Here is a 15,936-nt window from a genome sequence, read left to right as displayed (position 1 = left end):
GATAGATTTTTAGTGAATTTTAGGATGAAATTTGGAGGTTTAATAATTTTTAATAGATTTATAGTTTTGATTTGGATTTTAGTGAAATTTTGGGTATTTTGTTGTTTAATAGTAACAAATGGTTTTTCATTTATTTTTTGTGAATTTTAGTTTTTTTTGGTAGACTTCATCTTAAGCCATTAAATTTACTTTATTTTAATTCTAGACCCTTAATATTAGTAATAATAATAAGTTGACCCCTCAAACTTCTTTAATTTTTTCAATTGGGTCCTTGTTTGTTTTAATTTGTTGAATATGGGTTGTTTATTTTTATTTGAATGATTTGATTGATTCAATTTCATGTTTATTTTCATTTTCTTTTGATTATTTGTTAATTAAAATGATGCCTTGACCTTTTTATTATTTTGGAGGGTAAATAAGAAACATTTCATTTCTTTAGGTCACAATTCAAGGGAGGTACACTTTACTCCTTTATTGCGATTTTACTTGATCCTATGTGCTCCTAGGTGATTTTAAGTTTGAAATTGCATGCTTTTTGAAGTTATTTTATTTTATTTTATTATTTCATATTATTTCTTTATTCACTTTATTATTTTAATTTTGTATATTTATTTAATTTAATTTTGGTCATTTGAGAGGCATTTAAATGCCAAGATGTAATAGTTAGGTATTTATTTTATTATTTATTTTATTACTTCCCCCTTAGATTGTAGTTAGGGCCCCAAATGTAATAGGTAGGGTTTTATTTGCTTTATTTGCTTTGTGTGTTTTGTATGCCTATGTGTTTACGTGTTACTCGCTTTCTTAGAGTCTTGCATCTAGATATCATGCTTATGTGGTATATGCTACATGTGATTTATGTATTTATTTGCTTTATTATATTTTACATGATTTATTTGATTGTAATGAATGCATGACGTCACCACACTAGTAGTCCAACGCTAGTTGTGGCGCTTTTTTCCGATTACTCACTAGTCCAATACTAGTGAAAACTTATAGACATGTGTTAGTCCAACGCTAGACCCTTAGGGACCATCCACACGCTAGATCATGTTGACATGACAATCACTACATTTTCATGCATATTTTCTACCTTTTAGGGTCTTCTTATCATTCTGCATGGCAATCCCCTCCTATATGTATATATCCCTTATCCCATATTTTTCCTATATATATATATATTCTTTATCCCTATGTGTGAAACATGACATTAGACGTGCATTTCATTTAAGAAAATTAAAACTAGGTTAGATCATTTGCTTGATTAGATAAAAGAATCAACCCCTCAAATATGGGATATGGACGAGTGTGGCTTTTCTAGCCTTAGCACGCTCGTATTCTCTCTATTAAAGGGAAAATTAAAGTCACGAATTTTAGTCCCCAGCACCCGTTATTATGCATTCCCTTAGGTCACGTATATCTGTATAATTATTATTTTCTTTTCTTTTTTCAAGTCTCATATTTTTTGCATATTCATGACCTCTTCAAAGAGTTACTTTTGGGCGTCGCAATTAATGCGATTTGCACCAATTAAAATTCGAAGAGACATATTGACCCTTTCGATATCCCCCTAGGTTTAGGTTTTGCATCCATATAGTGACATCCAAATGTGATAAATTCTTAGCTTAAAATAAGAAAATTTTTGACTAAATCACGCAACTAGTTTTGGCTAGGTTGAAAAGGTATTTTGGATTTTATCCTTACCTTCCCTTTTTTTCAAATGTGACTCCCAACCCCTTTTTCTCTTGATTTTCGCAGACTTGAAGTCGTTTAAAAAGGATTTTCTCTACTTTTTCTTTAAAAATTCATTTTAGGTGACTTGGTACACCTTAACTCAATACCAAGTGGCGACTCCTATTTTTCATTAAAAACCCTTTTTAAACTACTATTTTTGGGTCAAAATCGTCGCACTTTTTAGTCCCATTTAAGCCCATTTCTTTATTCATTTTTTTAAAAACAAAAAATCATTTTTTCAAATAAAAAATTAATCAAAATTCATTTTTCTGAACACCTTTATTTTTTTCATTAAAAAATGGGGTGCGACAATGACCTTGAGTAGTTTATTCTTCCAAACTAGTGACTCAATTAACCCCAAGCTAACTCTAGTTAATCAACCATTGCTGGAATTAATTTAAAGAAATGACAATCATGAATAATGACTAACATAAAGCACTAAAAACTAAGAAGAAACTAAACCAAGAAAGGGCCCGGATTGACGAGCTTCAATGCATCAACTGAACATAAGACTTGAAGATGAATCATTAGATCCTATGTTCGCATCAATGACTCAACAAGAAACAAGAATTGAACAAGCGATAACAAATGTGATCACGTGAAATTCAAACCCTAGAATGATGAACGGGATTTTTTTTTAATTGGTTAGGGTTTGGTAGAAGAACAAAGAGGAAAATAAGAAAAGAAAAGGATATTAACCTGAATCAAGAGCCGAAACTCTAATACCAACTGATGCGAACTCGAATCCCCAAACTCCTACTGTTGAAGAAACAAATTGCATAGGCAGCAGAATAATCTATCTTGATCAGTATGGAACGAAGTTGATGGAAAAACCTCGACCCCTCTAACCCTCAAGGTGTGAAACTTGAATTTAATCTCGAGCCACAACCTAATGAATTAGCGAACCAAGAGTTGTTGGTAGAATGGCCCTACAATTCAACGTGGTCTTGAATTAATAAGCCAAAGTTTGAACAAAGGAGACATGACTCACTTTGTATCAAGGGACGTTTCCAAGGAACAAAAAAGAGAAAGAACTCTCACAATTTTATTCATAATCACCTTACTTTGAAAAGTTGCATAAGGTTGGCTATTTATAGCCTTAAATGACTCAAAATCCTAAACAAATTTCGAAACAATTAACTACTTTCCTAAAACCCTAATTCGGCTCAATTTTTGGTCACATGACTTAGCCGTTATTCTTTCTAGCTAACGACTTAACTTAGACTCCAAACTAACTCTAATTAATAACTAACACTGTTGGAAACTCAATTAAATGAACGATAACAAGAGATAATCATGACACGGGTTCGGATCATTAATGATTCTTATCAACTTTGTGCTTAGTTTACCATGTTCTATGCAAGGTCATGATTCAATTTTTGTTGTTGTTGATCGATTTTCAAAAATGACACATTTTATACCATGACACAAAACTGATGATGCTTTGCATATTGTTGATTTGTTCTTTAAGGAGATAGTTAGGTTGCACAGTATGCTTAGGACTATTGTGTCAAATCTAGATGTTAAATTCTTAAGTTACTTTTAGAAGTCCTTGTAGCGGAAATTTGGGTACTAAATGGTAATTTTCAACTCTAGTCATCCCCAAATAGATGGTCAAACTGAAGTAGTCAACTCTTTTGCGTGCAATCATTAAAAAGAATCTTAAAACTTAGAAAAAATGTTTGCCACATGTAGAGTTTACTTATAATAGGATTGTACATAGTGCTAAACAATATTCTCTATTTGAAGTTGTGTATGCTATTAATCTCTTGAATCCTATGGATTTATTTGCCTATAACTGAACGTGTTAATTTAGATGGTAAGAAAAAGGCAGATTTTATTCACAATTTTCATGAAAAGGTAGAAGCAAATCTCTCAATATGTTCAACAAGCTAACAAGGATAGCCGTAAGATGATCTCTGAACCTAGTGATTGGGTTTGGTTTCACCTACGCAGGGAACGGTTTCCAATTCAAAGGCATGGTAAGCTATCTCCAAGGAGCGATGGACCCTTCCAGAAGGATCAATGATAATGCTTACAAACTAGATCTTCCAGGTGAGTTTAATATTAGTGCTACATTTAACGTTGCTAATTTAAGTCCCTTTCTTACATATTATGAACATGATTTGAGGACGAATCCTTCTCAAGAGAAGGGGAATGATGCGGGAGATTGTGAGGAGCAAGCTGTCCAAGCTTCTAGTTTTGATCGGGTGAAGGTTCTTGTTGGTCTGGTCATGCGAGCTCGAGCAAAAAAGTCCAAGGAATCTCTTCAAACTTTAGTTCGTGTTGTTCAAGAACAAGAAGGGGTTTACAAGTTCATTGAAGGGGTCGAGACTCAATCTATCAAAGTTGTGATTCAAGTTGAAGACAATGATGGTGATTCGCCTAACAATCCTTAATGGAAGATGGTTTGCAAGTCCCAAAAACGAATGAGTCAGGTTTTGGGGTAGAAGACTTTATTCATGTTAGGTGTGCCCGCGTGTAACTCAGTACGAGTCTTTTGGTCGCGTGGTTTTCTTTAGTCTTTTATTTTAGTCTTTTGCATAGTTTGTCTCTTAAATAAAGTCGGACCATATTTGTGTTGTGTTGGATCTGATTAGTTTAATAAGTCTTAGTCGTTTAGCCACTTGAATAAATCAACCAGCTTTGAATGTCTTTGGACCATTAATTTGTTAGGTGATTTAAGTCCAATCCGATGGATAGGATAAATGATGTAATCCTAATCCCATTTGAATTCGTTTAGTAGTGGTAGTATTGGTTATAAATAGCCGTTTCTTTGCCTTGTAATGGGGGAGACGAAATTTCCAGCAATAAACACTTGTGTTATTCTCTTGGCTTCTTTGTGAGCTTTCTTTGAGCATGTTAGAGTTGTTCTAAATGTCCAACCGACTTATCAATCTGGAAACATACTAGATTGTGGCGCCATTCTACCAAATTAATTCGTACTCAAACTGTCCTTGTGCGAATTGAATTTCTGTTGTCAAACCTTGATACTCCATTCTAAATCCTGTGGCTCGTTGTATGCAGGTTGGTCTGCAATAGGGCACGGGTTGTATGACGTTGCTTATGCATCCCCTTTAGCTCCCCTCGAATTTTCTTCAAAAGTAATTCTCCTTTTGAATCCTTTAGACTTCCTTTTGCATATAATTCAAAATAGATGGTAAGACGTGCAACTGCATAGTAGGTGCGATAAATTTTTGCCACGACACTATGACTCAAACATGATTCCAAATTAACGAGTATTAGCTTGATCTCAATTCAATTGGATCATTGTTGGGACTAAACTATTAATGATACGAATGTAAATAGATTCAACCGGGTCAAACTTGTGTGTTGACATGCTAGTTCAATAATTAAAAAAAAAGGTATTTCTTAATAATTCAATATCGCAGAAGGCACGAGTAATTCATGAAAAAAAAACTACTTATTCTCAAAGCAAAATAATGAAATGACGACCGCTACGTATTCTAGTGCTACTACTCATTGGTACAGCTCTTTTTTCCAATGAGTCATCCAAACTCTAGATTCATACTTTCATCTCTCTAGCCAATTTTTCTTACTTCGCAAACTTACGCAGCACACAAACTTTACTTTGCATTTAATTCTACACATCCACGATGAAGGCATGACAAGATAATGAACTACGTCCCGATTGAGGTTTTCTAACACAAATATGATCACATGACTCGTTGCCAGCACTTTAGTACCTACCATAAGTTCTGTATAACATGACATGACTCATTGCTAACCTTGTTCACGAGTACCTATCATACATGGAAGTTATGTGATAATATACATTTGCTTTTTGAAAGTTTACATCACATAGTGCAGTGGAAACTGTCAATCACATAGGCTTTAATTAGCACCAATATATGAAGTATATTAGAGTTGTACGAATTTGAAATTCTTGTCAGCCAAAATTTCAACCAATCCCATGAGAAAAGTGCACCAAACAAGACTTAATGGTTTGTCTACCGTTTCTGAGATTGTCTACAATTGCACCAAACAAGACTTAATAGCCAAGCTGGGGACGTTGCTGTTGTGGCAAGATCTAGGCCACCTGTTGCTACATATAAGTTATGTGCCCAAATCTAGGCCATGGCATCTTCGGTAGCAATTACAGAGGTGCAACTGCAGGTCCTCAAAACCTGTAAGTACTAGCTGCAGAGGACTCCAGAAAGTAGTGGGCAAAATATCAGGGTAGGATCTACAAAATGTCATGAAAACTTGGGATGGAATGAAAAGAATAAAAGTTTCGAAGAGATGTAGGCAGGAAAGACTTACGAACAGTCATCTGTTAACATGTTCCTGCATGGAATGGGAACAACTTTGCAGATTTGGCAAATCAATGCCATGAATAGTTTGGAAAGATTATATGTACAGACAATAGCTACAATCTTCGATGCTCAGTTGTAGACTCTACATCTCAAAAGATAAACAAATAAAAAAAAAGGATACCTAAAATGAGATTTGAGCAATAAAAAGAAAAAATATTAGAGCAATTTACACAATAAAGCAATAGAGAAAAAAAGAGAGATTAATCAGGCATCAAACAAATAATTTTCTTTTCCCTTTCTTTCCAAAAAAAGTAATCTAAGCATGTGCAATCTATAATGCAGTTAATGTTTTTTTAGCAGTCTAGTTTGTTTAGATTTTTCACTACCAATTCAGTTTTTCTTGATAATTGATTAATATGTTCTTCAACCTCCCTCATGAATAACATCAATTGCTCCTGATACATCGTACACAACCGTCTCTTATTTCGAAGCTCGGATGTTAGCTCCTGAATCTTCTTGTCCTTATCATCCTACAAAATGAATAGAAAAATACTAAATGATAAGATGTTGAATTTGTTAAACAGAATTTGTTAAACAGTATACTCGCATCCTAGTTCACAGAAAATAAAAAGGATAATCGAAATCATTTATGCATTTGGGAATACCAACAGGACTGGATTAGTTATGTCAATAGCAGTTCATCATCTAAAAGGGCAGAGTTGTACTTCACAAAACATTGTTTTGATCTTTTGGCACACAGATGATGAAGCGATGAATACTTAGTGTAAAAGTCTAGTTCAAGTAAGATAGTAATTCAACACCTTTTCAGTCAGTTTACAGTAGTTTTAGGACATGTTCCAAGTCTTCAAGCATGTTCTCTGTTCAACCAACAGTTCTACCAATATTGAATACTCTCACAGAGGGAATACCATTCAAACTCACAACACAATCAACATCTATGCCTATACCATTCCAAGTCTTCCGTGAATTGAAGTTATGATAGCAGTTAATTTTCACTGCCCATTGATTTTGTCAAAATGAGTTCATGGAACAGTCCTCTTTCTTTCTTCTCTCTATGTTGTTTCTCTCCCTTGCTGATGACTTGCATGAAAACAAATTACACTGAAGTTCATTTTTCCATGAGCATGTTACTTGGATCCTGATGCAGTCATCATTTGAACAGTTTTAGCTATCTTGCATATGTTTGAATACTTGTTCCAGATCCTAGTATTGCCCATTTATTTTCGTTCTTTTGTGAGAACAACTAATTGCATCTTGTAAAGCTTTAAAACTTGCTTCCCTGACGACTACATAAAAAAGTCCTAGGCTTATACAAGTGCTAAACATGAAGGTCCAACAGGGACTTAATAACTATTATTTTCTAAATTCTCTGAAGTTCCAGAAGTTGCATCTATGGGCAGCAAAGATGAAATAATAAAGTAAATATAGATAAGAAACAGTGAAGAAAAATGCAAAGTTTCATTACTACAACATAAAACCAAACAGAAAGACCCTGGATGTGCTATCGTACCCAACTTTAACTGAATACAAGCAGGGCAGAAACTAATTGGGAAACGGTACTCCATATCATGGATTAGACAGTATATTGAATACTAACCATAGCATTTACAAACTCCCAACAAGAAGATTACGGGTAAAGATACCTATTCTTTACAAATCTTGTTACAACTTTATTATTTTCGTTCTTTTGTGAGAACAACTAATTGCATCTTGTAAAGCTTTAAAACTTGCTTCCCTGACGACTACATAAAAAAGTCCTAGGCTTATACAAGTGCTAAACATGAAGGTCCAACAGGGACTTAATAACTATTATTTTCTAAATTCTCTGAAGTTCCAGAAGTTGCATCTATGGGCAGCAAAGATGAAATAATAAAGTAAATATAGATAAGAAACAGTGAAGAAAAATGCAAAGTTTCATTACTACAACATAAAACCAAACAGAAAGACCCTGGATGTGCTATCGTACCCAACTTTAACTGAATACAAGCAGGGCAGAAACTAATTGGGAAACGGTACTCCATATCATGGATTAGACAGTATATTGAATACTAACCATAGCATTTACAAACTCCCAACAAGAAGATTACGGGTAAAGATACCTATTCTTTACAAATCTTGTTACAACTCAATTACCAGATTGGTCAAGTTCAACTACATTGCCTTCCCAATTGTTTTTAGCTGGGCCTCAGCTTATGTCCAACTTTATGCACAGATCAAATGAACATAAATGGTCCTCTGAATTGAATTCTATGGTACCCACAAGGGTGATTCAATGCATCTACGATCTAAGACCTGAAAATATGCATGTAAACCCCAACTTAGCTAACATATTCATCTAAATATCTTATGCATCCTCAATCAAGTTTATTACCAGTAAAACCCCTCAGAATTTTCAGTCTTTCAGCCTGTTGCCCTCTGCTTATCTCTCACCCCCAAAAGGAAAAAGAAGGGGGGGGGTGGGGGTGGGGAAGGAATAGACATTGTCTCCACCATCAAATGCATTCTAATGTCTCTAGTCTATAATAAGATAATTTGCTCATAACCTTCAAACTCTAAAGTGAGTGCCTCACCTAATTTTGTTTCGGTTAAAGGAACTTTTCTATTTTCCCTAAAACACTTATTTGGTTAGAATGAGCAACCCTACTTCACTCTTTTGGCAAAGATATGCCTCTGAAAGACTTTTGAAATACTAATGTTATCCATAAACAGTGAAAAATTCCCATGTGGTAATAGTATTCCTTTTTTTTTTTGTGTCTTTTTTTGGTATCCAAAATACTAGATTATGTACACATAACATGGTTAAATAGCTTAAGTCTGTCATAATTTCACTCTAGAAAAATATAGATCCATCCTAATAGTACATTCTGGCCCTTCCATTTTATTTCTTCACATACACATGTTCATCATATCTGCAATTTCTAAAATGCTAGAGAGTCTGAATCATTCTACATATATATATATATATATATATATGTATATACTTTTAAATTAAATAGCTTTTAGAAGGACACGAGCTTAATTGTCAGTCTAAATTATAAGAATAGGTCATATTACCTAGATCAAAGGTAATAAATAACAAACATGTCAGATATGCTATGCATTAAAATTACCATTGGCAAAGAAATTGACCTGAAGAGCAAAAAAACCATAAATATGTCATCTCTAAAATCTTTGACAGCTCTCTCCCAGTCCTATTTAGGATCACTCCCATCATACAGAAGCATAATGACAGACTTTACGACTTATTCTGTACTTTCAGTCTGTACGACAGTTTCACGTGGTATTATGCTTTTAGTCATTGAAACATTGCTCATCTCCAAGCACCTTTTATATTTATTATTATTTACCTTTTCCTTTAATTAATTTCATCATGCTTAAAAAATAACCAGTCAGTGTGTGAGAAAGGAAAAGATGGAAAAATAAGCTTCACTATAGTTTCAAAGAAGTACTCACCATGGAATATCTAACTTCTCTTGGGAAAATTACAAGTGGATGACTGTGATCCCTCAAAAATCTAGTGACCACCCAATTTCCAGATTTGTCAGACTTTACAGTCATCATAGCCTGACACCTTGCTCCTGAGCCTGGATGCTGGTTTACAACAAGTCGAAGTGGATTGTACTTATTAGCACAAAAGTCTCCCTCATTACATCCAGAATGATGGGCAATCGAACTTCCCTCCATCACTGATGGACAGCTCAACATTACATCCATGACAAATCCTACATCCCTTGCATATTCACCATAAAATGCCCTTGCAGCGTCCTCAGTTTCAAACATCATACCTTCATGCGGTTCTTTAATTGAGTTTTCATGTCCAATTGACTCACTTCCAGAACATTCTATAGAGCAAGTGACATTATTAAGACCTGCTAAAAGATAATATAATGAATTCATACTTTAGGACCCATTAAACAATCTTTCCAAGGGGAACAAGAGAGCGAAAAGTAACTAATTCTAAACAGTGAAAGTTATTAATCTTCCTTTTGTGGAGTTTTTCCCTTATCCATATAATCCAGTATTTCAAAAAAATATATAAAGGAAAACATGCTTTCAGGGCTTCGTCTTTTGTGCAAGCAGGTAAAGTTTGTAAAAGACATTTCTCAAGCACACTATTTCTGCACTCATCTAGTCCCTCATTGAAATCATTACTTCAGAATGGTATACCAGCTGTCCCATTGATACATGTTCCTGTTTGGAACGGCCCAATATGTTTGTCATTTTAACTCCTTTTTCCAATACCATCCTGATTATTCATTACCTCATGTGGTACATTGAATTTCAAACATTTATGGAAGCACTACACCACCAATCAAGACACTACTGTTAAAAAGTAGGATCCCGCAAAATGACTATCAATTTGGGACAGACGGATTAATCTAGTGACATCTTAAATTTCTGGCAAACCAACCTTTTCGAGCTACAAATGACACATCAAACTCCAACTCCGTACATTTAGACATTCTATCATGTTAAAGCACTAAATCAAAGGGAAGTAAGTGCATCACTACAAACACATGAAAAGAGCCAAAAAGGAGAAAAAGGAAGGAAATGAGACAAAAAGCACTAAATAATACCTCCCCACCTTTCCCTGCAAGAAAAACCTTCCCTCTGCCACCAAACATCTGAATGCAATCTCCCTAACCAAATGCAAACTCCCCTAACAGCCTTTATTCAAGCACCCTTGAACCACAGCCCTAACTACCTAAAATAAGCAAGAACGGTACTACCACCAGTCCAGTGGCCCAGATGAAGCAACATAAGGAATTTTGGCATTCTAGAATTTGTATATCTTTTAATGGAAATTTTTATTCCAGTATCTTTTGCTGAAACAAATTTTATGACAGTATGCCCATATTCTTTTTGTTGCACGTGAATGCTCAAAGATTCTGATATAGGAAATAGTGATGAATAAATCAGGAGATAGCTCAACAGGAAACCCATTGTGAGAAGAGTTTGTCAAAAGGTTAACCTCAAACTTAAAAAATGTCAAATGCCAGCCAGGGATGAAACCAAACCATTCAATAAGTTGTGAATGGCTACATCAGAAGTGGGAGAACAGCAGCAACAAGCTGCCTCTTCTTTGCTTTTTCTTTCAGTTTCCCTCCAGGTTCTCCTAAGAGTAGAGATTAATGCTCCTAAACTTGACTATAAACACTCGATTTAACTGCATGAACTGACAGAATCATTCAGAGTCAATGCTTTCAAGAGGGTCTTTATTTTCATACTTTTTTAGCAACACTTTTTTATGAGTTAAATGGCCTATTGGTACAAGAATAGTTTAATCACTAAGCTTTACAGAAGCAGTTTAGACCTTTCATTCTATTCCTAATAATTTTACTTGCAGTTGAATACTTTTTACAAGATTCTCAAATGTCACAGTTTCTTGCAAAAATTTTTGGATCTAGAGAAGGGTTGGTTACGGAAAAAGAACTTTTGTATCAAAAGAGAGCTAGTGTCTTTAGCATAGAAATAAAATCCCATTGTCATCACAATGAATGTGCAATAAAATTTTGGAAGAGATAATTCTCATCATACAATGAACAGATATCAATATTGTTCACCAGTTCGTAATAGATGCCAAATGTGGAGATGATTTCTCATGGTTTTGCCGTTGGGCTACCTGTAACTTTCTTAATAAGCCAGGCATATCTACTTCACCAAACTTCACAAAGACATACATACATTGCCTTAAAAGTATATAAATGCCAGATAGAACATTGTTCATCTAGTTCTGAGGGGAAAAAGCGATAAAATAAAAACAAATGTTTTCAGAAAATAGAATCTTTGTTGATACTAAGACTCTGCATACCAGCTTCCAGAATGAACACATGACTAGCTTAATTTTTCACATCAAATAGACAATTAAAAGTTGATGAAATAAGGGATAGTTTAGAATCAAAATGCTGAAATAAGCTTTAATCAGGGTAAAGTAGCACAGAAGGCTACAACTTATGAATGTCAGGTAATTTCAGCATCTACAAGGAATATTCTCATATCTGACCACCAAAGAAAAGTGAGACGTAGAGAGGTGAACTGCAATTATAGTGAAGATATTTTTAAAAAAATATGGAAATGCCAAAGCAGATATTTACCAAGCTTCATCGACTGTGAAGCAGTGCTGCCTTTTGCATCTGAAACTGACCGTGCAGATCTCAACAAATGCCTCTCATAGGGCTCAGCCATTTTATGGTTATGCTCCTTCACAAATTTCGTAACCTTCCACTGGCCACCCTCATCACATGTGAAACAAATCATGGCTTTACATCCTGTTCGAGCATCCAATTTGTTGTGGGTTGCTACACTTATATCTTCATTCACACACCCTTCCTTGGAACAGTAGTATGATTTTGATCTTATTCTTTTGGTCCCAGGAAAGTAATACTGCTTTCCTTTCCTAACACTGAAACCCATTACATGTGCATAGTCACAGTACACCTTGTAGGCCTCTTCTTCATTTTGAATTACTTGTTCCGCCAATATCTTTTCTAGATCGTCAACATCAGTATTAGATGAACACTCGCACGCTTCAGCTTCTCCTTCTGCACCATTACAGCGCAGACACATTACATCCTCTTCATCGCTGTCAAGATCGATGACATCTTCAGGCTTTTCGACTTCACAACAAGGGCTTGACATATCTGCCAAGTTTTTACAATTAAATGCCTGATAATCAGTTAAAGGACGCCAGAACAAAATCATATACCGTTTCCCATGTTCCAATCAAGATTCAAGGATTTCATAAAACTAAATTGATACAGCCAAACAATGAAATCCCTCACTACTTTCAATTTTAACGCAGTTCATGTAAAATATCAAAGAAATAGTACAGTAGTTTGTGATTTTCTGTTCGTGATTTTCCATAATTTAACAGACTAAATAACTGTAAAACTAGAGGAACTCTATCCTCCATTTGATATTCTTTTTCTTCTTCTTCCAGTCAAATAAGAGTGGACCTACAACTTCAATTCTTTATGTGTTCTTGTTTCTAATTCAATAGTTCTACAGAACTAAAACACAAAGTTCTAACTTTGTTCATAAACAAATAACAGATTCATGTAGAAAGCATCTCTTGCACCAAATTCAGAGAGTCTCTCCAACTTTATTAATATCACCATGAAGATTTTCATTGCATGTTACCCGAAAGAACAGTTGCCATCAAGTAACAGTATCAAAAGATGTATATGTACACTGTAGACCAATATTATGAAAACAAATCATTAAATTATTACACAATCACGAATAAACCAGGTGGATATTATGCAGAGGTCAACTAAACCAAATAACTAGCAGTCAAAACTTGTATGATGAAGGTGACGTTAAAAGTGAATCACTCCTTTTTCTTTAGGAAGATGGAAGCAAAGGGAACGATAGACTATCTCACAGAACCATCTTCATAGGTGAAACTCAGAAACCTCAAATGTGACCCAAACAACAGAGTTTCTTCTACATGCCAGCAAGTTACAGGAACCATAACCCCTTGAATCAGAGAATATCCTGTACAATTTTCTATTACATTTTTAAGTTCCTTCAATGCATAGAATTTAAGAAAACCTGCAAACTCCTAGGCTGCCAAATGCAGTGCTTGTTCAGATAATCTGCCAGTGTTTGGAACTAGCACCCATCTTTAGATATAGTTTCTTGTCATGAAGCATTATCAGAATCATCCTCGCCATAGATTCATAATATTTCATAACTCAGATACAGATGCTGAAAAATTTGAACTTATAGTGCCAAAAAGATGACTTCCCATAACAAAACTGTAAGCTACCGTATGTCTTTGCATCAGATCTCTCAATTTCATTCACTTGGACCCTAACAAGATACAACATTCATTTTACAGCTTCATGGTGCTTCAAAGTTTAAGAGGTGACAAAATTTAAGCACCTCATACAAACTACCAATCAAAACAAAAGGAAGCAAATAACGCCGAATTCAAAAACAACAATCTGAAACAAACAAGTTAAGCATAATAAATGCGCACCCGACAACTTGGGCTGCATTCCACCATAATTCGAAGCTAAAGCTGCTCGAGCCGATCTCAAAAGCGGCCTCTCACAAACCTCGGCCATCTCATGATTATGCTCCTTGACAAACTTTCCTACTTTCCACTCCCCCTTGTTACAGACAAAATAAATCATAGCCTTACAACCAGTCCTAGTCTCCAATTTATTATTATTACAACTATTACTACCACCATTTCCACCCTCCCTCTCACTAATAGCCAACCCCTCTTTCGAACAACAATACATTTTTGCCCTAACCCTTTTTGTACCCTCGAAGTAATACTGTTTCCCTTTCCTAACACTAAATCCCATAGCAAAAGCATAATCGCAATATAATTTATAGGCTTCCTCTTCACAGTTCAAAACTTTTTCTGATAATAAATTTTCTAATGCTTCAATGTACGATTTACGCTTGTAATTAATCGCTTCTTCTCCACAACAACCGAAGCATACAACTTTTACTTCTTCTTCTTCCTCAGCACTATCAACCCTAACGGCATTACTGTCTTCAGATTTTCTACGTCTCTTTCTGGAATCTATCATTCCTGTGGAAACAATCAAAAACCAAAAAATGCCCCAAACATACGTATGAATTTTCAGGAAATTACAGAGTAAATAAGTAGAATATTAGAACTTTTCCTGCAAAAATTTACCGGTGACCAGATGCGTCGCACAGCTGATGGGATTCCTCCAACCTATACACCTGTAGCACTATTGTAGGTTTCCAGGGGTGAAAAAGTTTGGGGAAATTTTGGGATAGAGGAAATACTACAAACAGTACCATTACATTTTTACGTGTGCTATGAATAAATGACGGAGAATTTCAGAAATCTTCCCTAAAGTTTCTAACACTTGCAATAACATCTCTTAAGGTTTTTAAAATTATACTTATCTCCCCTGTCAGTGTTTTGAGACCCATTACTAATATAAGAAGGGGTGACTTTTTTTTGTATGCCCTAAGACAATAAGGTACTTAACAAACGAAATTTAGGGACTAAACAAGATTAGGTTAACAAACCTCTAAGTAACTAATAAAATGAGATTAACTTTAGCTTATTATCTGGTTAAGGTAATATGCCTGAATTAACAAAAATTGCACCAATTCATGCTCTAAGATGGCCCCATTTGCTAATTGACAACGTTGATAGGACAGGGGTCTTATATCATTTGCATAGAAAAAGTTGGAGGGAAAAGTAAGAAAAATGGAGGGAAGGCTCCATTAGAGAATAAGTTCTGCTGATTTTGGTTAGCTTACTCCATCTTTAGCATCCACGGAATAGAAGAAGAAAGAAGGCAAAATCTGCGACAAAATCTGAGAATTTCCGTATTCCAATTTCTATAGGTAAGTAATCATTGTTGTCAGCTTAATCCACAAGTGATCATCTTAGTTGTTGTGTTATCAAATGAATGTATCGAACATAAAAGATACTGCTCCTATATATGAAATAGACTAACTTGTATGAGATTGACATACAACAAAGTATGACAAAATCAAGCATCTATTGTATTCATAACATGTCATGGATGATGTATAATATGCAATGGAGAATAGAGTCAATATATAAGTATGCTTGTTTGGTCTAGATGATGAATTGTGTTTCTTTCCTATAAACTCTTGGGTTGAAACTACACTTGATGCTCTACGTGGTATGTGTTTTCATTTTTAGTATAATTTTGTAAATTTATTGAGGGTTAGGATAGAGTTGGTATGAAAGTTCATGACTAGTTCCCTTTTTATGCCAACTCGACCCAGCAAGAACCTGTCTTGAAGAACCAAATCAATCAGCCAGCGGAAGGATCTATCTTCATTAGGTTATGAAATAATAACTACTTGATTAAATCTAAAGAGAACCCGTCTCTAGAAACCTAGTGAATTGGTTCTTGGCTTGAAAGAACAA

The 15,936-nt window shown here is 34.9% G+C and overlaps 1 protein-coding gene across 5 annotated transcripts; it reads right to left on the bottom strand.

The window, feature by feature from the left end:
- Window positions 1–5,431: 5,431 nt before the first annotated feature.
- On the bottom strand, window positions 5,432–14,791 carry LOC113764636 (protein FAR1-RELATED SEQUENCE 12-like). Of its 5 annotated transcripts, XR_003467654.1 has the most exons (7): window positions 14,692–14,791; window positions 14,017–14,583; window positions 12,128–12,673; window positions 9,486–9,904; window positions 6,398–6,541; window positions 6,019–6,153; window positions 5,432–5,905 (listed from the first exon to the last, which is right to left on the bottom strand). XR_003467654.1 is itself a non-coding variant. In XM_027308600.1 (6 exons), exons 2-6 carry the CDS (start codon window positions 14,579–14,581, stop codon window positions 6,106–6,108), a joined length of 1,722 nt encoding a protein of 573 aa, XP_027164401.1. In that variant the 5' UTR covers window positions 14,582–14,583; window positions 14,692–14,791; the 3' UTR covers window positions 6,003–6,105. The 5 variants fall into 5 exon arrangements, 4 of the variants coding, with proteins under 4 accessions (XP_027164401.1, XP_027164402.1, XP_027164404.1 ...); XM_027308600.1 differs by lacking the exon at window positions 5,432–5,905 and having other exon boundaries at window positions 6,003–6,153; XM_027308601.1 differs by lacking the exon at window positions 5,432–5,905 and having other exon boundaries at window positions 6,003–6,153; window positions 9,486–9,901.
- Between the last annotated feature and the right edge of the window lie 1,145 nt (window positions 14,792–15,936).

This window comes from Coffea eugenioides, chromosome 3 (genome assembly GCF_003713205.1).
Source record: "Coffea eugenioides isolate CCC68of chromosome 3, Ceug_1.0, whole genome shotgun sequence".
Classification (NCBI taxonomy): Eukaryota; Viridiplantae; Streptophyta; class Magnoliopsida; order Gentianales; family Rubiaceae; genus Coffea; species Coffea eugenioides.
Note: the sequence above shows the minus strand (reverse complement) of the source record. Positions and strands in the feature narration are given on the sequence as shown.

What these genes read in the sequence shown, in the direction of transcription:
- LOC113764636 (XM_027308600.1), bottom strand. Translation starts at nt 14,581, where the DNA reads ATGATAGATTCCAGAAAGAGACGTAGAAAATCTGAAGACAGTAATGCC. An exon ending in AATGCAGCCCAAGTTGTCGG is followed by an intron (nt 12,674 to 14,016) that starts GTGCGCATTTAT and finishes AAAACTTGGCAG; the next exon opens with ATATGTCAAGCCCTTGTTGT. An exon ending in GAGAAGTTAGATATTCCATG is followed by an intron (nt 6,542 to 9,485) that starts GTGAGTACTTCT and finishes TTCATTTTGTAG; the next exon opens with GATGATAAGGACAAGAAGAT.